Source organism: Phyllobates terribilis, unplaced genomic scaffold, assembly GCF_046119375.1.
Source record: "Phyllobates terribilis strain yellow unplaced genomic scaffold, ASM4611937v1 Scaffold_4__5_contigs__length_816908805, whole genome shotgun sequence".
Classification (NCBI taxonomy): domain Eukaryota; kingdom Metazoa; phylum Chordata; class Amphibia; order Anura; family Dendrobatidae; genus Phyllobates; species Phyllobates terribilis.
The window spans coordinates 561,745,780-561,772,768 of record NW_027362764.1 but is presented as its reverse complement, the minus strand read 5'-3'; the positions used below and the strand labels follow the sequence as shown (position 1 = coordinate 561,772,768).

The window sequence follows — 26,989 nt, the reverse complement described above, 5'->3', positions numbered from 1 at the left end:
CAGACCACAGGACATGTCTCCAAAAATTAAGGTCTTTGTTCATGTGTGCATTTGCAAACATTAATCTGGCTTTTTTATGTTTCTTTTGGAGTAATGGCTTCTTCCTGGCAGAAAGGCCTTTCAGCCCATGTTGATATAATACTTGTTTCACTGTGGATATTGACACAATCTTACCAGCTTCCGCCATCATCTTCACAAGGTCTTTTGCTTTTGCTCTTGGGTTCATATGTACATGCCGGACCAAAGCACGTTCATCTCTGGGACACAGAACCCATCTCCTACCTGAGCGGTATGATGGCTGGACATTTCCATCTTGTTTGTACTTGCTTATAATTGTTTGTACAGAAGAACGAGGCACCTTCAACTATCAGGAAATTGTACCCAAGGATGAGCTAGACTTGTGCAAGTCCACAATTCTCTTCCTGATATCTTGGCTGATTTCTTTAGACTTTCCCATGATGCTACACAAAGAAGCAGTGTGTTTCAGGTGTGTATTAAAATACATCCACAGATGTGTCTCTAATTAACTCAGTTGTTTCCAAAAAACCTATCAGAAGCTTCCAAACACATGACATCATCATATGGGCAACCAGAATTGTTTAAAGGACTTTTAAAAAGTGTAAACTTTTGACTTTGCAGTAAGTAATAAAAATGCCTTAAAATATTCTCTCTCTTTATTCTGATTTCGTGTCAGATATTGAGAAAACATGCATATGTGTCTTTTTATATAATGTATGTAAACTTCTGGTTTCAATTGTATATATACATAACATAGAATCACAATATTCAGAATAGGTGATGGTCACATCTCACCTCCTCCCCCCCTCCCTGCACACTGACCTCTGAACCGATCATTAAGCATACCTAGAAAACAATCTAATGGCAGTTAATAAGTAAGATCCCATCTATTGCTGTCTATGGTCCATATTGCTACTGTAAATTATTTCTCTAAATGCTTTACAGAGACTCAGGCAAGATGGCTGCCCCCAAATTCATGTACAGAAAGTTGAATTAAAAAAAAACCTACCATCAAAAACTAAAAACAGATTAGAAAAACATATGATTTATTAATTAAAATAAAAATATAGATTTTATATTAGGTTTTCGAATGCAAGACTTTCCAGTACAAAAGGAGGAAGAAAAAGTTAAAAACCTCTTACGTTTTAATGGCAAATGCTTTCGCCTTGATAAGTTGCTCCCTAAATTTTTCCATCAGCAATTCCTTTCTCGATTTTTGTTTGATACTTAGTATACTGCTACCCTTCTGACTGCTGTTTCTTGTGCTGGTGCTGCCTGTAACATAAAAAGAATTTATAAATGTCTGACCTTTACCTTCACCAATTTTTTTTTAACATGTTTGATAAATTCTTCATACAATTAAAGTAAATTAAGTTCAGAACTTCAATTCAGAGAAGGAAATGAAGAACATTGATTAAATATATAAAATGTTGAAAGTTATACTGATTTATTTACTTATTTACAGAAACTATCCAAAATGTAATGGGAAAAGTATCTTCACTAGTAGGATTATCATTTCAATGAGTTTATCTGGCTTGGTGCACAGACTGCACATTCCCTTGTTTAATATTTTGCAGCTGTGAGAGGCTAATGTTGGAAAGATGAAGAAATACAACCTTCAGACTTCGGCATACAAAGGGCTGCAAGGAGAAGCCTGGTTCCAAAACGTAATATCAACAGACTTTGCATCTGCTGGTGTTAACAAGCTTGCACCCTACATAGCTTTACTCTCCCTGCTCCCATAGTGAATATACACTATCAGCTGCAACAATTGTAAAATCTATATTCAGTAAAGACAGATTTTCTCCATACGCTGGGTTCATGTCCTTATGTGGATAGTAACATCCCAGACTGACCAGGTATCTTGAGTTTGGTTTGAGAGACCCGCGGTCTGTCGGGGCATTGCGGTTTGTACAAGGATCGTGAAATATGCTTGTGTGAACCTGGTCTTATGCCTCATTCAAATGTCAGTGAGTTTTCTCATACACAAAAATCAGTCTCAGTTTCATCAGAGTTTTATCAAAGTTTGGTCACTGTATCAGTTTTTATCATTGGAGTTTGGTAAGAATTTCCTCAGTATTTCTTGAATGAAAAAAAAACTGATGGAGATTTCTCAAGCCTCTCCTTTCAAACAGTCCATGAAAAACAGACAGCACACGGATAACATATGAACACTGTCCGATTTTTTCATGGATCCATAGACAAGCTTTGGGGAGTTTGATCCAAGACCTAGATCAAAATCAGACATGTCTCTGTGATTTTGTGTGGAACACTCGATCTGCAATTATATACAGGGACATGTGAACAGCTACCTACACTATAATTGGCTATGATTCAGAACATTTGTTTGTGCGAAATGCGTCAGATGAATCTCTTGCTGTTCTCAGCTGGATTTTATGCTTGTGGACAATAAAGTCGAAAATGTTTTTTCCTGAAAACAGTGTTGCATTTTACTTTCTTCTGCTACATAGACTATAATAGGTTCAAGTTCTAACAGTGATAAACTCAGATACAACTCGTATGAGAAAAACTATATTCAGAATGAATGATCCATTCAGAAAGAAAGCAAAAAGAAACAAGCGGGTTTTTCTAATACAAAGTTTCTTATTTTCATGTATACTATTGATATATAAAGTAATTTTTGGATTATAAGACGCACTTTCCCCCAAAAAAATTTGGGAGGAAAAATGGGGTGCGTCTTATAATGCAAAGGTATGGTATTTTACCTGGGGGGCGACGTCAGTGGAGCGGGGTCACAGATACAGGAGGTTGGTGAGATCTCAATCTACGCATACTCTGGTGGCCATTTTCCCTAAGCCTACTGCAGGGCTATGTATGGGAGAGGAAACGTCTGCTCACTGCCGACTCCTGAGGACAGTGCCCGCAGCATCGCCCCACTCCTCCTGCCGCAGTCACCTCCAAACTCTTTAAACAGTTACCCTGGCTCATGTGACCCCCGCTGCACCGCCCCCAGGTAAAACCGATTATTTAAAAAAACATTTTTTACTATTTTCCACCACAAAATTTGGGGTGTGTCTGATAATCCAGTGCGTTTTATAATCCGCAAAATACGGTATATATTTATTTATTATGTTTACTAATGTAGCACCATCATATTCTACATCACAGATATTGTCAATTCTGACAGAAATAGTCATTGCTGTCCCCATATGGCCTCACAATCTAAATGCCCAATCAGTATGTCTTTGGAGTGTGGGAGGAAACCGGAGAACCCGGAGGAAACCCACGCAAACACAGGGAGAACATACAAACTCCTTGCAGATGTTGTTCTTGGTGGGATTTGAACCCAGGACCCCAGCGCTGCAAAGCAACAGTATATATATAGATACAAAAAAACAGTCATTCTTTAATGTTTAACACTGCAGCGTGCTGGTTGACAATTACCTCTCTTTGATCTGTGCGAGGAGTAGCTAGACCTGTGTGAAATTTGGGAGCCACTACTAGAACTCTTCCTCCTAATGGCTGCCTTCTCCTCGGGAAAATGGACGTGGATTGATTCTACAGATGCTGCAAGGTTAACTGATTTTAGTGAGCCTACTGAATCTCTTCTTCCTGATCCTTCTGAAAATTCATCATCTGTGTCTTCCTTGTGAGTGGCAATATCACTCATATCATCCTCATCCCAAAGACCGTGACACTAATAGAATAGAGGAACTCTTGTTACTTTCAGATATACAAGAGAATAGCATATAACCAGTACAACCAGCAATCAAAAGATTTACCAAATTCTCAAATACAAATTTCCTCATCTACCAAGGGCTTGCTTTTTCAATCTAGTCATTCTTTGGTCTCTACCTTTATATTTGGCATGCATACATTATATTTTATGGTCATTCTTTGGCTGCTTAGGTGTTTCATGGTCACTATGGTACCTATGTCTCTGGTTTTGCGGATTAGCTGCACTGAAAATAAATTAAATATGAAAACCACTACAGTAAATCCTGGATATTAAATATTGAAAAAGAACTTATCACCAGTCTGGTGCTGAACTTTTTATTAAAAAAGAGTGGGCAGCCTCAGAATGGTGGAATTTCTAAATAAGACCTGTTAACAAAAGATGTCCCAAGTGTATCTAATGTCCTACTAAAGGGCCAGACTCTCAAACTTCTGTGTTGTGGGATCCTGGAATGCAATGCAAGATCCTACAACTATCCGCAGCCCTTCTCACTGTGAAAGAACAAGACCTTTAGAGATCTGCACTAACCCAGTTTTGCCGGGTTCTTTACTAAGCCGTTCAATAACAGCTTACTAAAGTACACAACAGCACTGGGTCAGTGCAGTGTTGAGAATGAGATCTTGAGAGACCTCGCTCTTTCACAGCTAGTAGGGCCTCTGAGGGTTAAGGGATTCTGCTCTGTATACCGGGATCTCATACCATGGAAGTTTGCACTTGACTTTTGCAATAAAGTTGTTCCGTAAGAGGGACATTATGGACTCTTGGGACCGATTTTGTTAATAAGTGTAATTTAAAAATTTCACCGCTCTGAGCCTGCCCACTCTTTTTTTAAAATAAATAAAAAGGGCAGCCCAAACCGTGATACTCTTTAAATATGAGAATCATGATGTCCTTTATATCTAATATTAAATATTACTTCAATACGACTAAACTGCAAAACCAGAGACACCCAAAAGACTTGACAGGCTCTAGTTTTTGTGGTGTGATTGGTGTCTGATTTTTTGGGAACAAATTACTGTTAACCCCCTATCACAACAATGGTGGTCCTGGGTCCCTTGCTTAAATGAAGCATACATGTCAAGTATGCGATGTGAGTTACTGTTCCATTCAGAGTCCATAGAAGTGATCACTGGGATCCTACCACTTGGCTATTTATGTCAGATACTTATCACCCATCCAGCTCTTACTCATCGCTAGTGTAGCTATTCTGAACAAACTAGGCAGGCAGAATTTAATAAAAGTGACCTGCTAATGAAGAATAAAGTCAGTATTTTACTGCTGACAGTAGAAGTTATAGGAAGCAACTTGGGACAATATTTCTCTGAGAGATATTTGATGTCAAGTCCACTTAGGCCAAAAAGGCTGAATACTAAACACATGAAGATTTTTGTAATACACGTAAATTAGAAAATACAATATTGTCAACATCTGATACAAAAATGTAGCCCAAAGTGTGTTTTAATGTCAGTTGTCACAACTATACCTTATTTCACATTGAACATATGTCATACCTTCAAAATAGACCTATGAAAAAATAATGCAAGGAGTTGAACCAGGTCGTAGTGTACATATCCTTCTTTTTTCTCCACACCAATTATATTAGGTACATGATATGGTCTGTCTTTGTACAACTCCAAATAATCGTTCCATGGGAAAAATCCAAATTGGAAGAAATACTTGATAACAATTGTTACCTATACCAAAAACATAATTAAAGACTTTAAAATCACAGCAACTTCATAGTATTTTTCCAAATACTCATTTTCCACTGCCCCTCTCCATTATTTCCCATCTTGAGCAATCAAGCCCCTTTTTTTCTGAGAAATACAGACAACTTTTTCCTTATTTAAAGGATTTTGATTAGATAATTTTAACCTTAATGCCTTTCTGAACCTTTCCGTTTAGATCTGCAATAAAAATGCAATTATCAAATTTTCTTGCTTCCCTCACATATAACCCCTCTACCTAAGTAAGCCATTACAACTTTTGAGACCATATGTTCCAGTGAGGGCACTGTAGCCACAAACTCTCAACTTGTTACTCTCTCGATCTCATATCCAGGTGATTATTAACCCCACCATCTCTTTCCAATGGAAAATTGCCCCTCAGAGATCTATTTGTTACAAGCGGAACAATATACACTTCGCTATTCTCACAAGTTCTGCATTCCCAGCAGAAACCAAGGGACAAGTTACAAGCTTTTATCTCAAATTCTGTCCTCTTTCACCCAGTCTAGGCAGCATGAGGATAAAAAATCTCACTGCATCAGTGCAGAAGTTTACTAACTCCACCAAACTAACTAATTAGCTGGGATTTAATTCCAGGATTTCGAAATTGACATGTAACATGGACGTCTTGTCACAGCTGTGTCAGGTTTGACAGACAGTCATTCTGGATTCGGCTGTAGAAGGTCGCTGCGCTTGGCCTTGCAGACACCTTCTTGATCCTTTCATTATCCCTCCCTCTCTAGGACCCACCAGTGATCTCCACCTTCTGCTGCTAGTTGACACACCCTAGCTGGATCTTTAAATACACTTAGTTTCTCCAGAGAGTTGCTGGTAATAGAGTTAAGTCCCCTGTTCAGGTCTGGAATTGTATGTTTCACTTGTTTGTCTTTAGTTGCAGTGGGTCTGACTAGTGCTCACCCCTCCATACCTAGGACCTAGCTCTAGGGTCAGCCAGGGCTAAGGTATTCTGCTTGGCGATAGGTGCAGAACCTATTTAGGGACGATAGGGGAGTAAGGGTGTTGTTAGATCTGCTTAGGGGTCTCCACTCCCCCTTTCCCTAGTTGCTGGGATTCCCCCCTTTTCCCATCGTCGTACGCTGGGTTCTTCCCATACATAGCACGACACGCCTCCGACATAGTCCTTTAATAAAAAAAAAATTGATAGGGAAATACCCCTCTATAATCATCTAGACCCCCACCAACTTGTTGTTCTGCTTTTTAAAGACCTCCTATCTATTTCCACCGGTGTCTTTCTATGCTGTATGTTTGCTTTTTTTTCCATAGAAAAAACGTTTTCCAAAGATAGGCTAACATTTGGCCATTTTACCTAAAACTGTTGGCAAAATGAATATTATGGAACACATCTGTATAACACATATCCCACTATGATCATATACTGCACATCTAAAAGTAAAATTACAAAAATTAAGGTCTATAAATTAAAAGTCAGATTTCATTTAGATGGTTGAAATGGTTCATTCAGATGAGTCAGCATCCATATTAAAACTTCAAGACATAAGAGGTTCAAGTGAACTAAGATCACAACTGCACCCTATGGTGATCTAAGTTTTCTCCATTTGAAAACTAACACAGAAGCTTGAATATGCCCACGCAGATGTGGCTATGGTGCTGTTTCTCCTTATCAAACGCCCTTGGTAGTAAAAATTTGTGCAGAATTTTAACTATACCAATTGGATATGCAAACTTATTTTTACTGCTTATCTGAAAACCAGATGTATGGGAACATGAAACATTTACCTCAGTATATACAATGGCAGCCATCCAAAACCTTTTACTGGGGCGTGGAACAGATAGCATGGCCCACAGAAATATGAGAATTGGGAGAACCAATGTTATTATAGAAGCAGAAATCATATGGTTGAGAATGATCACAAAATAGCAAACCATTTCAGATCTGGCCACTAAGGTATTGTAAAGAGCATAAATAAGCTGCAGCAAGCGTGGCTGCCCAGTATAAAACTTTTCAGAATCTTCCAGCTCTTCATCTTGAAACATCCTGTCAAATAAAAAGAATTTGTTAAAAAAATATGGACAGTTCACAGACCAAACTAATTAATACTTTCAATACTGAACAAATACAACTCGAGAATTTGGCCTATAAGATTTACAATGAGGTTTGTGAGAATAAGAAGAGAAAAATGTCAAAGAAATAAAAACACCTACTTATTTAGAAGAAGGTCACTTGCAGTCAGTTCATGTGTGAGAGTAGGCAGAAGAGTATCATGGTACTTGTCAATATGGCTGTCATCTGGACTTAGAACCATCAAATTATTGTCAGCAGATTCGTCATGAGAAGCAAATGACAGCTGCTCGAAGCTGACAGCTTTGCTGTAGGATGGTGGAAGATCTCCATCAGCTGTGGAATATAATGGCAACTCTGTATCAGGTGTATAGCTAGATCCCTCTAGATCAACACAATATTCTTCATCAGATGGAGCTAATCTTGAGGTTGGACTTTTGCCATCTTCTTCCTGCTCATCTTCTGCTTCTTCTATAGTTTCAGTTGTCCCCTGTCTGGAGTAGACCATGGTACACTGTGTCGGTTCACTATTTAGGAAAGACAAGCTGTTAAAATTGAAATGAACCTTGCTGAAGCTAAATGGTCAATTATAAATAATATGGTAAGGCCATTCTACAGCTTAATAACAGTTTAGGTGTAATTCTATTGTGACTTCTGAATGTTTTGTTTCTTCTCAAAATTAACACTCATATTAATGTTCATTTACACTCCTGCAGATAATGGAGCACAACATCTATTTCTCTTTAGAACATGAGTTTTTGCATTTACATTGTTACTTTAATCAAAACCCTTTTTTTCAGCTACTTTGCAGGAATATCCATAAAATGCTTAAGTGGAATTTGTCAGCAGGTTTTTGCCACCTAATCTGGGAGCAGCGACCCGGATTCCATAGAAATACCACTTACTGGGCTACTTGCTCTAGTTTGGATAAATTCACAGTTTTATCAGCGGGAGATTATCATTAGATGACTATTAAACATGCTGTCAGTTAGTCAAGCATATTCATGAGCTCTGTGGTGTTGGCGAGGTTATACAAATCTCAACATTGTGAGAACGGCTAGATCTCAGCAGATAAAAAAGTGATTTTATCAAAATGACAGCAGGCAGCCCAGTAAATGATGCATCACTGGAATCAGGGTCTCTGCCTCTATATTATCCTGCTCTCAGATGGGGTAGCAAAAACCTAGTGACAGATTCCCTTTAAACGATAGTTTTTTAATATGATATTATTAGCAGAAAACTTTGTCCTAGCCCTTCCTTTTAGTCTAATATAAGCATTTGTATTCCATAGTCTGTAGTTCAAGGGAGAGAATTTATATGAACACAACAGGTATAGCCTGCTATGTAGCCACATTCACTGTCAACAGGACTTCAGATTTCAGAATCATTGTGGATGATGAAGAGAAGAACATACATTTAGTGTTCGGGAGATGAAGGGTGCAATGCTTCATAATGGAATGTAAAGTTTTATCTGGGGCTATAAAAAGTATGCCCTATCCTTAGTATAGGTTATCAGTGTCAGATTTGCAGGGGCCTGAGATTCCACATCCCTGTGATCAGCTAACTGAAGAGGGCTCCGCCAAGGACTGATTTCCTATCATTGTTTACCAAGCACAACTACATACTCCTCATAGTGGATGTGCCTGGTAGTGCAGATTATTACACTCCATCCCATTCTGACGAAGGAAACTGAGCAGCAGCATCAGGCACAGCTACTATTAGAGGTATGCAGCTGTGCGTCATAAACAATGAAGAAGCATGGCCTTTGAAATCACCTGATTGGCGCAGGTGTCAGGAGTTTGACCCCCACCAATCTAACTTTCATTGCCTAAGGATAGGCTATCAATAGGGTAGAACACACAGACATCTTTAACTCTTAAAGATCATAGATTTGTTTTCATTTCTGCCTCACAGTATTTGGTCAGCAGTTATTGCTTAATTTAAATACATTGTTTTTATAATGGAAGAAGGCTTGAAAATGGAATTTCGCAAGAGGCTTTTATCATGTTTTTCAACATGTTCCACATTTTTAGAACAACTTTACACCTAATATGTGTGAGTTTTTTTTTACAGTTATTATATGTGTAAGTTTTTTTTTACAGTTATTTGTATTCAATAAAATTATGTATTTAATCAGGATCTTTATTTTTTTGTAATTTTTTTTTATTCTAATATGGTACTTTACTTTTAAGCATTTTTTTAAAAGCACCTATCAGCATTCTGTAGAGGCCCTCGTAAGAAAACAATGGGCAGCCACAGAAGGATGATTTTTAGCAAATAACACCTATTAAAAGATGCCTAAATGTGTCCTTAATGGCCCTATAAAAGACTCGACTTTTGCTAGAAACTCACAGGTTGTGGGTTCCTATAACCCTCTGCGGCCACCTTTACAGTGAAAACACAAGATCTCACATGTTATTGTGAAATCTCACGATTTGAACCAAACAAGCTCAGCTACATGCTTTATTTAGTAAGTAGTTACCGAACACAAACTACTCTAATGATGTTACTGTTTGGTAACTGCTAGAAAGGTGGCCCCTTTATGGGCCAATAGGAAAACTTCTAGGCATTTTTTAATAGGAGTTATTTAGTAAACCAATCACTCAATGGCTGCCCATTGTTTTCTTACATGAAAAGGTCAGCTGCAGACTGGTGATAAGTACTCTTAAACTGCAATCTTCTATCTTATGCAATATCTAAACAGTATAACATTACATGTAAGGTGCACAGGTATCTAGAACATAGTGGACTGGGCTGCACATAATGGATCTTTTTACGCCCAGGCTGGCAATATAAAATAATCACCCTCATAGTCCACAATGCCACTTCACAAGCCCAGTAGTGAGGTGCCAAGGGAGACCCCTCCTTTGTCAGTACAGTGATCTGAATGAGTGAGCTGTGCACAAAGTTTAGAATAATTACTGAATAACATTTTACTTATTTACACTAAAAGAGAACCTATCATAAGGATTTTATACCCCAAACTAATGGCACTTATATAAAGGAACTCTAATCCCTTATTGACATATGACATACTGGTACCTCATATGCCGGCTTCATGACTTTGAAGGGGTCTCGTATGTGGAACCGGCATCCTTGCTGGCAGATGATGACTGAGTTAATCAGTCATCATCTGCCTCTAATAGCCGCGGGGGTTAACCTCATAAATGCAGCTGTCACTCTCTGACAGCAGCATGTAACGTGTACCGGCAGGGAGGCGCCTCATTCTATACGCACATTGGCGCGCAGGTGACGTGATCGCAGAATGCCGATAGGTTGCCGTGACAGCATGGGGTCTTGGGGTCTGTTGAAGGCTCCTGTGCCTGTCATTACGATACTCCTGTGAAAACCAGCCTGTAGCTGGCCATCTTAGGAGACTGTGACTATTGCTATATTCAGCAACGCTGTATACAGCACAAGCGATCAGACAATCGCAGTTTAAAATCCTCACTAACAAATAAAGTGAAAAAAAAAAGTTTTTAAAAAAATATGAATAAAATAAAAAAAACATAAAAGTTCAAATCACCCCTCTTTTCCACATTAAAAATTAAGAAATAAAAAAATATACATATTTGGCACTGCTGCGTTTGCAAAAGTCCGATCTATCAAAATATAAATGAATCCAATCTCCCTATTCTTCGACTGCCCACTGTCTGGCTCCTCTCTCTGACTGACATGTTAATGAAACATGAGTGACCTGTCAGTCAGAAACAAGAGGTAGGCAGCAGGCGGGGAAACGGGAGAGAGGCAGGCGATCTGTACATGTGGTGCCCGCCCACTGTGCTTGCAGCTCATTAGCATACAATTTACACTATGGATTTCTCCAAAACAACAAAACGGATTTCTACAAGAAAGGTAAGGATTTAATCAGCGTTAAAGCACCTTTCCATACTTTACATATATGCCATTAGTTTGGGGTCTAAAATCCTGATGACACGCTATTTTTAAGTATATTCTGGCTATCAGTCGGCATGATGAAAAATAGTACACTATTGTACTATCCCATTAATATACCTCTAAAAGAATCATATAATTAAATGTTAGCAGTCAACTACTCTCATCATATATTCTATAAGCGACAGCAGAATTCTTTAGCTTGGAATATGAGTTGTGTTTAATAAAAGGGGTAGCTCATATTACACAGCGCTAGAATTGGTCAATAGCAATAGTAAGGCCATGTTCACACGTTCAGTATCTGGTCAGTATTTTACCTCAGTATTTGTAAGCCAAAACCAGGAGTGGAACAGTCAGAGGAAAAGTATAACAGAAACACCTCACCACTCCTGTATTTATCACCCACTCCTGGTTTACAAATACTGACCAAATACTGAACGTGTGAACGTCGCCTTATGTGATCAATGTGTTACACACAAATGAAGTGTGAGCACATCTGCCATTTACAATTCCTCTACGCAATTTTCTAAAATTAGATCAAAGATGTCAAAAGATTTTCTATTAGAATCCTTGTACAGATCCCACAAGCAACAACTAGAAAAAAAGAAATATTCATACACTTAAACTACATTATTCTATGCACTAAGGTGTAACAATGGCCAAAACACAGCAACACGTGCTTGAAATGCACTACTACTGCCAATACGATGGATAAAGCTGGTTGCCGAGTTTTAACACAAGGTTTCTACCTAAATGCAAAGCTAATGCAGCATATTTTATTGCAATTATACTTTGGCTACATGCAACATGATGGAAGATACAACCTAGGTAAAAGGAAATGTGCCATCAGAAAAATACTTATTGTTCAAATCAGGATTTTATATTAATGGGGTTGTCTGAAACAGAAAAAAGAAACGTTATGTTAAGGCATAGCCCTTCCAATACCACCTGCAAATCCAGTGCAGGCCGGTACGTAGGTCTTTGTCCACTCCAAAAGCAATGCCTACTCCATTCTGAAGTCAGAGGACTATTGAAGCCTTTAATTGGCTGTAGTGATAAGGTGACTAGAAAATCGTGTTATTGGATGTTTCTCTACATTGGATCCGCCAGTGGTGCTGGAAGGTGAGTGTGGTAGAGTATGCTACTGTTTTTTATTTTAAGCGTATCCATGCCTTAAAAAAAATTTTCTATAACGGACAACCCCTTTAAATATTTTTGAGTGAAACATTTGTATTGAAAATTTTTTTTATATCTGATAAAGGGGCACATCACTATGAAATTTCAACACTGACCATTAGGCCTAATATTAGATGTGTTCTTTTTGGACTTTCTATTATTTTAAGCAGCCACATGGACATACAGTGGGTACGGAAAGTATTCAGACCCCTTTAAATTTTTCACTCTTTGTTTCATTGCAGCCATTTGGTAAATTCTAAAAAGTTCTTTTTTTCTCATTAAAGTACACTCTGCACCCCATCTTGACTGAAAAAAACAGAAATGTAGAAATTTTTGCAAATGTATTAAAAAAGAAAAACTGAAATATCACATGGTCATAAGTATTCAGAGCCTTTGCTCAGTATTGAGTAGAAGCTCCCTTTTGCGCTAGTACAGTCATGAGTCTTCTTGGGAATTATGCAACAAGTTTTTCACACCTGGATTTGGGGATCCTCTGCCATTCTTCCTTGCAGATTCTCTCCAGTTCCGTCAGGATGGATGGTGAACGTTGGTGGACAGCCATTTTCAGGTCTCTCCAGAGATGCTCAATTGGGTTTAGGTCAGGGCTCAGGCTGAGCCAGTCAAGAATGGTCGCAGAGTTGCTCTGAAGCCATTCCTTTGTTATTTTAGCTGTGTGCTTAGGGTCATTGTCTTGTTGGAAGGTGAACCTTCGGCCAAGTCTGAGGTCCAGAGCACTCTGGAACAGGTTTTCATCCAGGATATCTCTGTACTTGGCCGCATTCATGTTTCCTTCAATTACAACCAGTCGTCCTGTCCCTACAGCTGAAAAACGCCCCCATAGCACGATGCTGCAACCACCATGTTTCACTGTTGGGATTGTATTGGGCAGGTGATGAGCAGTGCCTGGTTTTCTCCACACACACCGATTAGAATTATCACCAAAAAGTTCTATTTTCGTCTCATCAGACCAGAGAATCTTATTTCTCATAGTCTGGGAGTCCTTCATGTGTTTTTGAGCGAACTCTATGCAGGCTTTCATATGTCTTGCACTGATGGGAGGCTTCCGTTGGGCCACTCTGACGTAAAGGCCCGACTAGTTGAGGGCTGCAGTGATAGTTGACTTTGTGGAACTTTCTCCCATCTCCCTACTGCATCTCTGGAGCTCAGCCACAGTGATCTTGGAGTTCTTCTTTACCTCTCTCACCAAGGCTCTTTTCCCATGATTGCTCAGTTTGGCTGGACGGCCAAGTCTAGGAAGACTTCTGGTGGTCCCAAACCTCTTCCATTTAAGGATTATGGAGGCCACTGTGCTCTTAGGAACCTTGAGTAATGCAGAAATTCTTTTGTAACCTTGGCCAGATCTGTGCTTTGCCACAATTCTGTCTCTGAGCTTCTGGGGCCGTTCCTTTGAGCTCATGATTCTCATTTGGTCTGACATGCACTGTGAGCTGTGAGGTCTTATATAGACAGGTGTGTGCCTTTCCAAATCAAGTCTTATCAATTTAATTAAACACAGCTGGACTCCAATGAAGGAGTAGAACCATCTCAAGGAGGATCACAAGGAAATGGACAGCATGTGACTTAAATATCAGTGTCTGAGCAATGGATCTGAATACTTATGACCATGTGATATTTCAGTTTTTCTTTTTTAATAAATTTGCAAAAATTTCTACATTTCTGTTTTTTTCAGTCAAGATGGGGTGCAGAGTGTACTATAATGAGAAAAAAAATAACTTTTTAGAAGTTACCAAATGGCTGCAATGAAACAAAGAGTGAAAAATTTAAAGGGGTCTGAATACTTTTCATACCCACTGTAAGCTGCAGATTGATTCTGACCCTATTGGTTAGAATACAAGCACTTTCTGGGCATGCTCTGATGTGGGCAAAGGTCATTGTAGGCAGGGGAAGGAGGTAAGCTGTGATATCACCTATTAGGTATGTGTCATTTTCCATGTATAGAAGTGGTTCCTTTCTTTGTAATCCTGTTTGTGATGAGATGAGACAACTGACTAGTAATCTGTACAAAACAGGATAAATAATCTAGTATTAAGCTTAATGGCCAGTGTTATAATTGCAGGATTTCTGTTTTTTATATAGATTCTGATATTGACAACTGAAAAAAACATCAATTTAAAAAGAAAAAAAACAATTAACATAAAAACTTGATTTAAACAAAAGGTCATTTTCTGATAACACATTCCCTTTAAAACAAATGCTAGAATGATGCAACAATGTGGCAACAGACCAAAGAATGAGTGAATAAGGCATGCATGGATAAGGCACCTTGATGCTACACTGCCACTGTCAGCAGAGGAAGAGGACATGTCCATGCTGTACATTTTACGAAGCCTAGGTCTGGCGCGCTCACTTGTTTTTGGTACAGCATCTGGTCCATCTAAATCATCAAGTGTGGACTGCCTTGAGAACAGCATGGTTGCTTCAGTGTTGCAGCTAGCGGCGCAAACAGTCACAAAGACAATTAATAAGTAAAAAAGCAAGCAAAATGTTTAACACAAACAGTCTAGTGTGATATTACGCAACTAAACATCAAACACAAAAAAGCATTCATGAACACATATAAATTACACATGGATTATCTGAAAGTACTGAAAATGCCATGTAATCATAAATGAAAGAATGAATTAATGATATATACATTAAATATATTAAAGGAAATATGTCAGCAGGTTTTTGCTATGCAATCTGAGGACAGCATGAGGTAGGGGTTAAAACACAGATTTCAACTAAGACTGTGTGCTGTTATTTACTTACAGTGAATGTTTTATCACCAGGAAATTATCATTGTTGTAACTAGCTGGCAAGCAAGCAGTTATCTGACAACGCCCACTCCTGTGATAAGCAGCACACTGTCAATAAACTATGTACATAGAGATCCTGGTGGGAGGGGTTAGGTTTCTCAATCAACTCTGCTTCATGTTACATCTAAGAGCTCTGATTGTGTCACAACTAATTGATACATCATTGGATTCGGGTCTCTTTGCCTACATCAGGCTGCTCTCAGATGAGGTAGCAAAAACCTGGCAACAGATTCCCTTTAATCTGCACAAAATATTTGACCATCCTTCATTAAAACTGTCTAATAGAAAGACTTCCCTTGTTGCCAAATGAAAGCTGAGTCTTGATTGATTGATGCGGGTAGCAAGGCCATTTTATGTGACAGGTTTTTATAATAAATGTGTCCTACTTACAATATAATAAATTAAGCCCACTTGGTCAAATAGAAAATTAAGGTATGATAATATGAACCTTTACCAATTATTCTATTAGCATTTGGCCTATAAATGAGTCTATACATTGAATTGTTTATTAACCTAAAAAAGGTTTGAGGTGTTAAAGGGTATGTCTACCTTAGCAGCCAAGTGTTTTATTGCTTGAATACATCTAAAATAAAAAATGAGATAGCTTTAGGAATATTCTTAATAGATTAAAATTTACCTTCTTTTTCATTTACAGCTCTTTTGCAGACCTATGTGCATCCATTGTTATAGATTACTAACAACTATAGTGTTTAGCCTCTCCCTTCAGTGAAATGTTACTTGCTTCAATCTGTCCAATATTTCTTGCTATCTTATTGAGTTATCATAGCTCAGTAAGATAGCATAATAGGGAACAGATGAAAAGTAGGTTGTCATCTGTAACCTTGGAGTCATGTAGGTCGGTATAGGAGATGGAGTTTCATAGAGGATGATTGGAGTGGATGTGCACATACTTGACGTCCACTCCATTCAAAAGGGGCTCTGCAGAACCCCATTCTTGGGATCAATGTGGGTTCCAGCAGTTGGCACCCCAGTTATCTGAAAGTTTTCCCCTGTCCAATGGGGATGATTTCCAAACTTGGCATAAACCCTTTAAGTAGTAAACTAATTAAAATTAGCTTATGTCTGCAACTACGGAGTCACATAAGTCTGTATAAGGGCAAATGTGTGCAGTGTGGCCCACAGGCCACATCAAGCACTGTGGCTGTTGCTGTTGGCATCAAATTGTGGTGGGGCGTCACACTGTGTGTGGATGACTAGTGATATATTGTGTTTGGGGCATCATACTGTGTAGGGATCTGTGGGGTATCATACTGTGTGAGGGGGCCTGTTAATAGGGTACATCTACAACTCCAAGTCACAAAATGATGGTGTAAAATGTATAGAAAACAAGAATTCATTGATTTGGAAATGCCTTAGCCATATTTATTCACAATAGAACTTAGAACACATACTGGAAGTTGAAAGTTAGATATTTTTCCATTTCATATGAAAAAAATAACTGATTTAGAAATTGATGACAGCAACACATCTCAAAAGTTGGGACAAGGCCATGTCTACCATTGCGTAGCAACCCTTCTCCTTTTTACAACAGTCTGTTAATGTCTGGGAATTGAGGAGATAATTGCTAGAGTTTTGGGAGAAGAATGTAGCCCCGTTCTTATCTGATGTAGAATTCTAACTGCTCAACAGTCCTGGGTCTTCTTTGCTGGATTTTTTATTTTATAATGCGCCAAATATTTTCTATTGGTGAAAAGTTGGAGCTGCAGGTGGTCAGTTCATCACCCGAACTATTCTTGTGAAAAGCCATATAATTGTGATGGATGTAGTTCGTGGTTTAGCATTATCTTGCTGAAATATCTAAGGTCTTCCGTTAAATAGATGTTGTCTAGATGGGAGCATATGTTTTTCCAAAATCTATATTGAGAGATTGATAGTGCCTTTCAAGATGTGAAAGCTAACCGTGCCGTAGGCACTAATGCAACTCTATGACTTCAGTCATGCAGCCTTCTGAATTGTGCACTAATAACAAGTTGAATGGACCCTCTCCTACTGTCCACAGGACACAGTGTCCTTGGTTTTCCATAAAGAATTTAACATTTTGATTCAACAGAGCAGTTTTCCATTTTGCCTAAGTCCTTTTTAAATGAGCTTTGATTGTGTTGATTTATTCTTTGCTTGACTTTAACTTGTCTTTTAACTTGTCTTGAGCTTCAACTTTCATTTGTGGATTGCACAGCGAACTGTATCCACAGACAGTTATTTATGGAATTATGTATAATTATATGTATGTAATTATATTATGTATAATTATATACTAAATTGTAAAACACTGGGTAAAATTGTCACTGAAAAAAACTTAGCTGTATGGGTGGACGGCAAATAAATAAATTAGTGATCAGTGTCAGGCAGCTGCTGCCAAGGCTAATAAAATAATGGGATGCATTAAAAGAGTCCTAGATGCTCATGATGACAACATAGTTTTGCCTCTATACAAGTCCTAGTGCGGCCACACCTAGAATACTGTGTACAATTTTGGTCTCTAATGTAAAAGAATGATATAGCTGAGCTAGATCGGGTGCAGAGATAAGCAACCAAGTTTATTAAGGGAATGGGTGTACTGAAAAGCCAAGACAGGTCATTAAACTTGAGGTTATTCAGTTTGGAAAAATGAAGGCTTAGGGGCGATCTGATTACAATGTACAAATATATGAAGGGACAGTATAGAGAGCTTTCTAATGATCTTTTTAGACTTAGGCCTGCGGCAGGGACAGGAGGGCATCCTCTATGCCTAGAGGAAAGAAGTGTTAATCATAATCACAGTTGCAGATTCTTTATTGTAAGAGCAGGTTATGGGCGCTAGATTCTGTGATGGGACGTTGATCCAGGGAACTAGTCTGATTGCCGTAAGGAGTCGGGAAAATATTTTTCCCCCAATATGGAGCTATTAATGTCTGCCCCATGTTTTTTTTTGTCTTCTTATGGATCAACATGTTAGACAATAGGTTGAACTCGTTGGACGTAAGTCTACCTTCAATCTTAAAACTGTGAAGTATTCTTGCTCTTATGCAGTGATTTGCATGACTACATCTTGTCTATTTTTTATGCGTTGTCAGCCTTGTGCGCGTGGGTTACTCCAGAATCTCTGAATCTTTTGAAAATATTATACAGTGTGGATTGTGGGATATTGAAGGTCTTTACAATTTTACGTTGAAGAACATTTTTCTGAAACTGTTCCACAATTGTTAGATGCAGTTGTTAACAGATCGATGAACCTCTGACCATCTTTGCTTCTGAAGGACTCTGCTAGCATGCTCTTCATATACACAGTCTTGTGACTTAGTTAAAAATTGACCCTCCGTTGTTCATTAGTACAACTTAATTTTAGTTTTTTTCAAATAAAATGGACAATGTCTAACATTCAAATTCTGACATGTGTCTTGTTGTGAATACAATATGACTAACAGATTTCCAAATCATTGCATTTATACAGCATCCCAACATTTTTTGGAATTGGGGTTGTATACTTATTATTTATACTTAAGGCTGAATAACAGGAGCGGTATGATTTACTGATTTTTATAAACTTTATAAAAAGCAATAAATTATATTGTTTTGATTATCTGCTACAGGTAAGAATAAATGTTACAAAACGCCCTGTTGTAACATACATTAGCAGTAGCAGCTTCTTAACATGCTTAATTCTACTCAATATTAAGTTATACAAGTTAATAATAATAATACTATTGAGCAGAATTAAGTTTGGCCTGTTGATTTGGCCCTTCACAACAGTCACGGTCTCTCATGTGGTCACTTGAGAAAATTAATTTCCCACCCCTGGTATAGAGTATATACAAAATGACTGGATATTTTTAAGTAAACTTATTTTCAGTTTCTTCATTTTCTATTCCAGACTCAATAAAACAATAGAAAAATTATGAACATATCATTTCAATTTCTAGAACAAAGTTGACTCCTTAAAGGGGTTGTACCTAGATTGTTGATGAATTGGGTTCCATTGCTGAAAGCCCAACAATCACAGGAACACGAGTTCCAAGTCTCCTGTTGTAATGCAGTGGGGGTCCAGCACGCACAGTCACTTTATTTAAAATCTATGGCACTGACAGAGATAGTTCAGTGCAATACTCAGCTGCAGTACCTCTTAGTCCCATTAACTTTAAATGGAAGAGCAGTGTGCATGTTCTACCACCACTCCGTTCATACATTCATACACTATCCTTTCCCCCATTTTAGTGATCTGTAAGGGTCCCAGCAGTGACCCACAGTAATCTACCAGTCATTACCTACTTAGTAAACAGTTGATAATTAGTGATAAGTTATTGTTTACAACTGCAATACACCTTTAAGGCACAGTTATTAAAGTGATGATGAAATGGAATAAGATTATCAGGTAAATTCTGCGCGCAAAAGACAAAATTCAAGTACTGCATCATCAACTCTTATCTATAATTGTCCATAGGGAATATATTAAACACAACTAATATACTATAAGACTTAAAGAGTATAAATCATTTTGGTTTCTTTATGTATAGGGGAAAATATTTCAAATTAGTTATACATAAAATGTCTTCTAGTTTCACTCTGGTCTGAGACCAGAATATTTTGGATTTACATGAAAGTTCAATATTACTAAACAAGTCAAATATATGATAGCTTCTATTTGTTACTCTTAATGAGCACATCTTGCCAATGTTTAACATTTATTTCCTTTCATGACTCATGTAACCAGGTTCGGTAATACACTTATTCGTTAAGGCTTAACATTTGGATGAAAATTATTTTAAATTACATCTAGAGTTTAGATTGAAAAATGTATACTGCATAAAAGTTTCAAGTTTAGATGATATTTCAATGATTTTCAACAGTATGTGAATTGTTAAATGACTCTAGATATATTAATTGAAGCCACTATATAGTAGCCCTGACCAATTCCTTCCTAACCAAACATCACTACTACTGCTAATACCACACACCTTACTAACAGACACAACATTTACACTCTCACTTCCATGTCTAACATCTCTGCTCGCCTCCTTTCCCAGGTTTATTACTGTCATTCGACCAATGGCATCCTCACTACTGCCTAAAATAAAAGACAACATTTCTGTATCTTTCAGTACGATGGATCAGTAATTGTAATACTGCCTCTTTCATTCTACGCATCAGTAGGTGATCAAGAGGTTGGACTTTACAGACCAGTCACTGATGCCGTGTATAATCAATATACTGCCAATATTTATTATGTGACAATGCCCTCGAGCCAATGGGTGCATTGTATGGCCAATATTTTAATCTTGTTAAGGGATATGTGTTTTATATATCCACATATATTATCTATACATACATAGCTAACTTTAAAGGAAATTTGTCACCAGTTTTTTTGCCACTTAATCTGAGAGTAGCGTAATGTAGAGACAGAGAAATTCGAAGTTGCTGACTTTCCCGACCTTTCCAAACAATTTGATTTGCGCAAATAAATTTGCGCTTCTCGATACTGAAACGCTTGTAATTATTCATAAAATAGGGGAGAGCAGAGAGAGACTTACCCAGTGATACTGGAGATGGAAAAGGACTCTGCAGTACAAAGTATGCTCCACTTTGAACCACTGATCTGTGATGGCCCAGGGACTGTCCACCCCTATACAAGGTGTGATAATCTGCTAGATGTCATAGCAGCAGGGCATTATGGTGAAGCCCGCGTGGCCACACGAAAAGACATTTGCTCACTCTCTGAAGCTTCAGCAGTGTGGGAGTTGGTGCCAGGCAAGTTTTGAATCTCAAAATGTTTGAATTCACATGGAATCGCGAATTTTAGGAAATTTGACTTAAACTCGGTCTTCTGCATATTGATCTGCTAACCTCTACTTACTGAGCTGCTTGCTGCAGTTTTGATGAAAGCACTATATTATCACCAGAAGATTATCACTAGAGAACTAGTATAATTGCTGCCACGCAGGCTTCCATATTCACGAGCTCTGTATAACCCTGCCACCACTAATTATTGGCAGCTTTCTGCCTATGCATAGCGAACACAAAAATCTGTCAATCAGTGGTGGGTGGAGGGTTAAACAGAGTTTAGCATTCAGATAACTGGTAGATCTGCAGCAGTGAAAACAGTGATTTTATAAAGACTGCAGAAAGCAGCCCAGTAAGTGATACATTGCTAGAATCAGGGTTTTGTGCATCTACATTATGCTGCTCACCAAAGGGGAAGCAAAACAATAGAGACATATTCCCTTTCAAATTAAGTGGCCAAATAGTTCCTCCATATAGGGTTGAAAACCTTATTATATAGTCAAACTATATAAATGTATATATTTACATTATTGTCCCGGATAGCCTACTTTCCAAGCAGTCAGACACAGCAATTTTGTGCGTTGCTTCAGCGTACGAGAAGATTATGATTCACAATCTCTCAATGCATCAGTATCAAGCATGATAATGTATTTTTATTGTTTATTTTCATAGTCTGTAAACATTTCTGTTTTAAGTATCATTTTTATGATTAGTTACTGTACCTGGACAAGCTATCATGAGAAGCAGCAGAGTCCGCACTGTCCATCCTTTTACTTGCAATTTTTCCATGGCTGTGATGACCAGAAGCTGAACCAGACTGGTCATCAATTCTATCTAGTCCAGACTCTCTAGACATTGTCATCATTATGTGGTTTTGGTAATACATGTGAATGCTCTCCCGTGTGGGAACATTACCCTAAAGAATTCATAAGTAAGAAGAATTTTAGTTTTTAAATCTTTCAACATACCTCATATTCATGCTAAAGAAATATTTCAAATACATCAAAATTTATATCAAATTAATGTGCTAAAATATTTTACAGTATCATAAAACATTATAACACTGCACAATTATGAAATTTACCAGAATAATTTCCAGAAACATTCTTAAAGGAATTGTCCTGTACTTTATTATTTCCCCAATGTGCACCCTGTGCCCATAAGTGTTTTGTAAATACCTTCGGTTGTTCTTCTTGCCTGTGAGCGGCGCTATCACTGGCCGCTCACAGGCATCACGTGACCCCCGACTGCAGCCGGCTCTGGCATCCACTGATGTCACGTCAAGTTCTGGCTGCAACCGGGCGTGACTCAGTGCTGTGTTCCACGGTGAGTGATTGGTTGTGGGCGGGGTTACCCCGAACGGCACACCCGGCATCCACCGCGTGCTTTCCCTCTCCTCATTCATTGGGAGTAGGGAACGGTGGAAGCTGGGTGTGACGAGGGGGTAACCCCGCCCACAGCCCAGCATCCACCGTGGAACGCAGCACTGATGTCACGCCTCACTTGACTTGAGATCAGCGGAAGAAAAAGTCGGCTGCAGCCGGGGGTCACGTTATCCCTGTGAGCGGCCAGCTATAGCGCCGCTCACAGGCAAGAAGGACAACCAAAGGTATTTACAAAAACACTTATGGGCACAGGGTGAATACATTGGGGAAATAATAAAAAGTACTGGACAACTTCTTTAAATGTTTCTGTATAATTTCCTAGATTAGATTTGATACCTTCAACATCCACCATATTTAACTTTGTGTAAAGAGGACCTTTCACAAAAAATGTTATGCTGAACTAAATACACAATGTAATGGTGGCTGCAAAGTGGAATCAAAAGTTGTTGGTTTTTTTAATTTAAGAGTATTCTAATATTTAACTTCAGACTAAACTTATATTTGAAAATTAATAGCATTTTTTTATTACGCCTTTCAGATGTGGAGATATTATTACCAATCACATTTTTGGCACCTCATAAGTTACCTTTAGTTCAGTCCAAGTGAGTATTGTTTTTACTGGGGTGTGTACTTCTGCCTCCTTTATGATGCTGACCAATCATAAGCAGTGAGCAACATAGAAGTGCAGAAGGACCTGTGATGATGACATCAAGGTCACATGACCAAAGTCCACAGGTCCTGCCAGACAGAGTGTGCAGGCTCAATAAGCACTGAAGATATATTACACAGTACAGAAGTATGGAGCTGTTGGGTATTTTTCTTATTGTAGTTGTCCTACTTTTGCAGGATACTGCTGGTATTTGATATACATGCCTCTTGTAAGAGTGTTCTGGCAATATTTAGCTATTTCTGTCTTAATATTTTTGTTCATTTTATTAACAAATTATTTTATATTCTGTATCTTGGATGACACATTCCTCACACATGGGAATGGAGAGTTTTATGATGTGTTTTTTTTTATATTTTTGTTATGTGACTGTATTCTTTGAAAACTTTAATTAGAATTACTTGATAAAAAAGTATGGTGTTATTAACTCCACATTAGGGAAAAAGTAATTTTCTAAATTATGCAACTGCTGTAAAACTCAAAATAGAAATGTATAAATCTGTATTTTTAGCAGTGGTGTCACCATTTGCTGAGAGGCTTCCTTCAATGAAACAAAGAATCCACACAGGATCATAAAACAGGTTGTGAAAGCACGCTTTCAAGTTTCTGATACTCAGAGAGCCCTTGGTCATAACAACTATGAATTTTAACTTTAGGCTATAAAAAAGACTCTTTTATAAAACAATGGTGCCTGACATCTCTGTTCTGAGCCTTTCTGTAGCATTGTTTCACCTAGCTAAAGAAAAGATCAATGGCTACTTTTGCATGCTTTGAACAAGGTACTGCTTGCACCTGCGGACCTACTTCCAGTAACAATCTAATAGAAGCTCTTATTTACAGAAGTATGTCCTAGTGACAGATTCCCAGGTCTTCCACAACATTTACACGGTTTACCTTTTTAATTTCTCTGGTCAGCATACAACGTTCTATTCTTAGCACTGTGGAGATATCAATGTGTTCTCGACAAATTGAGTTGAGCCAGGCAGTAAAACTATCAAGGGATGCCAGGAAAAGGACCCAGGTAAACTTCAAAATGTTAAAAATCCTTTTGATGACATTATCTGTAAAATATAATTAAAAAGGAAAATCTCTTAAGAGGCAGATTTCTATTATCAGTCCACATGCCATTTTTAGTTGCTCCATCACTGGCACAAACTCCATATAAATGTTTACAGGTGTAAACTATGGCTTTCTGGTTTAAAAGGAAATACAGTTATTGTAATGGAGGTTTGTTTTTTTTTACAAATGTCAAATAGCTTTCAAGGAAAATGTGTCACTCTGGTTTGGGACATGTTTCCAGGAAGAAATGCTCCTAAACAGATACCCTATAAACTGAAGCTAAAAAATGTAACATTTAAAATGATATATAATACAACACAAGAACACTGCTTATACTTTTCAACTTGTATGAATATACATTGGAAGGACCCATATTAATAAATGAAACTAAACTGGTGAAAGTTATTATTGGAAGCAAACTCTTGACAAATGTGAGCATTAATACAGATTATTGAAAGGCTTAAAGAAACTAACCAAAAAGCACATTCAACAAAAATGATCTCAGCTGTCTCCGTGAACAGTCATCCTTATAACTGTCTGCATGTGTGCTTGTTTATCCAATCACTCCCTGCTACTTTGTAGCATGTGGCTTTTGAGGTATTGCAAAATATACTAAGTTTAAGTATTTTTCCTATAAGTTTTAGGGTATTGACCTTTGTACTAACCAAAGTCTTGGCAAGGATAAAGTTCTTGGTTCTTTTCTAGGATAGTTGCCAAGTTTCTAACATTAAGATGCACAAATGTCTATGTGTAAAATATATGGACCCTTAAGCATAACTATATATAGATGTGCAGTGTAAGGACTGTACAAGATTAATGAATAAGCATTAGAGAAATCCTCACATTTTATGATTTAAGAACTAAGCCCAAGAGCCGTATATATCGTAGACTCATAGTGACTCTGGAAACAATCTGTGATCACATGTTTTCCTGTACCCAACTAATTTACCGTTCATTTGAAAGACTCATAACTATAACTAAACTCTGCATCATTTATGCCCTGTTCATTCTGTCATCATGAGTTCCCATTCACTTATAAGAGGTTCATCAGGTGCACATGGCTGCAGTCCTGATTTTGGCAGGACAATGGCAAAAACCGAACTGCAAAAGGAAAAAGGGGTTTCAAGTTAGTAACAAAACTGGGCATTTTATAGATTGAAATATTTATAAGTATGCCTCAGGTTTTTGTTCTTCTGTAAGAATAGAGCTTAATCAAGAATAGAAAAATTGTAACCGGCCACTTGTAGCTATTGAAACTCAGTTAAAGGCCAATTATTAGAGATGAGTGACTCTTACTGAAATTAAAATTGTCCAGCTTCACCGAATTTATAAAAAAAATTGAAGTACTGCAAAGCCTCCAAATAACCTGAAAAGACACTTTGAGATTTCCTAGACCTGTATTCAACCCTTTCCAAGCTGTTTAACACAAATACGGCCTTAGTAATGTGAAAGTGACCATAACATACATGGCTAAATAGTTGGTAGGTAATATGGAAACATCAGCTCACCTGTTCTCAGTGTGGATGAATATGAAGCACGGAATCACAACCACATCACGTGTGTACAAACAATAGAGAAAATATATTGTAAAAATCCAGCTTCAGATGTGTAGACTTCAGTGGATAAAATCCATAGTTTAATTACATGATTAAAACACGAAAATACAGTGCACGATGATCAGAAACTGGATCGCTTACAATATATTTTCTGAAAACAGTTGGTACCTGGTTGTAATCAAAAGCCTGTTTAACAGCACATTGCACTGGCAGATGTACACTTTCTAAAATATAGAAGTAGTCCAAAAGTTATCCCTTTTGGGGGGAAAATGCCTGCTGTGCTGTTGATGTGTTGTACTGGAGGTGGTCATGGTTTTTGACAAGCAGTATCCAAAAATTATCCTTTTTGGAGAGAAGGAACAGGTTTTGGTTTGGAAAATGGAAAATAAAGAAGCTATACTTTTTAACAAGCCTTCCAAAATTATCCATTTTTGGGAGCAGCAACAGGTCTGCTGTTTGGAAAGTGAAGATGCAATTGCTTCTTAAAAAAACATCCAAAAATTATCCATTTTTAGGGGGGATCAGTTTCATGATTATTTACCCTTGCAGATTAGGGTTCCCAGTAGCAGTACAGTATAGCTATAGAACAGAATGGTCAGGGCAAATGATGTGTGACTGTCTATCGGTAGTGGTAGCAACCATACCACATGTATATGGATCAACATGTTAGGCTATAGGTTGAACTCAATGACTTAAGCCTACCTTCAACCTTAAAACTATGAAACTATGAAGTATTCCTGAGCTCATGCAGTGCACGCCTGTATCATGCCTATTTTTAATGCAATGCCACCTGAGGGCCCATAGATGAACATGAACCATGTACACATGGTTTACTCCAGAATCTCGGAATCTTTTGATAATATTATGTCTTGTAGATGGTGAGATATTCAAAGTCTTTACAATTTTACGTTGAAGAACTTTTTCTGAAATTGTTCCACAATTGTTAGATACAGTTGTTAACAGATTGATGACCCTCTGACCATCTTTGCTTCTTAGGGACTATTAATGTAAGCACCTGAATCATGTACATGCTGACTGTTCATCTCATCCAATAAATCAATAGGAAGAAGTCGTTGTTATGAAATATCTTCCTTAGCCACCAGACTACCACATCTGAGGGGATTAAGCGGTAATAAAAATAGAAGTGTCATTGAAGGAATTGAAAGTCCATAATG

The 26,989-nt window shown here is 37.9% G+C and overlaps 1 protein-coding gene across 7 annotated transcripts in view; it reads right to left on the bottom strand.

The window, feature by feature from the left end:
• PIEZO2 (piezo type mechanosensitive ion channel component 2) overlaps nucleotides 1–26,989 on the bottom strand; it is a 501,115-nt gene that overhangs the window by 20,774 nt on the left and 453,352 nt on the right. For 5 of the 7 annotated variants that reach the window (XM_073679027.1, XM_073679025.1, XM_073679028.1 and 2 more), the window contains 8 exons: nucleotides 24,094–24,260; nucleotides 21,870–22,063; nucleotides 14,837–15,004; nucleotides 7,627–8,010; nucleotides 7,201–7,459; nucleotides 5,227–5,409; nucleotides 3,424–3,676; nucleotides 1,161–1,293 (listed from right to left, as the gene is read on the bottom strand). In XM_073679027.1, coding sequence (XP_073535128.1) covers nucleotides 1,161–1,293; nucleotides 3,424–3,676; nucleotides 5,227–5,409; nucleotides 7,201–7,459; nucleotides 7,627–8,010; nucleotides 14,837–15,004; nucleotides 21,870–22,063; nucleotides 24,094–24,260 — 1,741 coding nt within the window. The remainder of the gene's footprint in view (nucleotides 1–1,160; nucleotides 1,294–3,423; nucleotides 3,677–5,226; nucleotides 5,410–7,200; nucleotides 7,460–7,626; nucleotides 8,011–14,836; nucleotides 15,005–21,869; nucleotides 22,064–24,093; nucleotides 24,261–26,989) is intronic. The other 2 variants (XM_073679031.1, XM_073679032.1) reach the window with 1 other exon arrangement.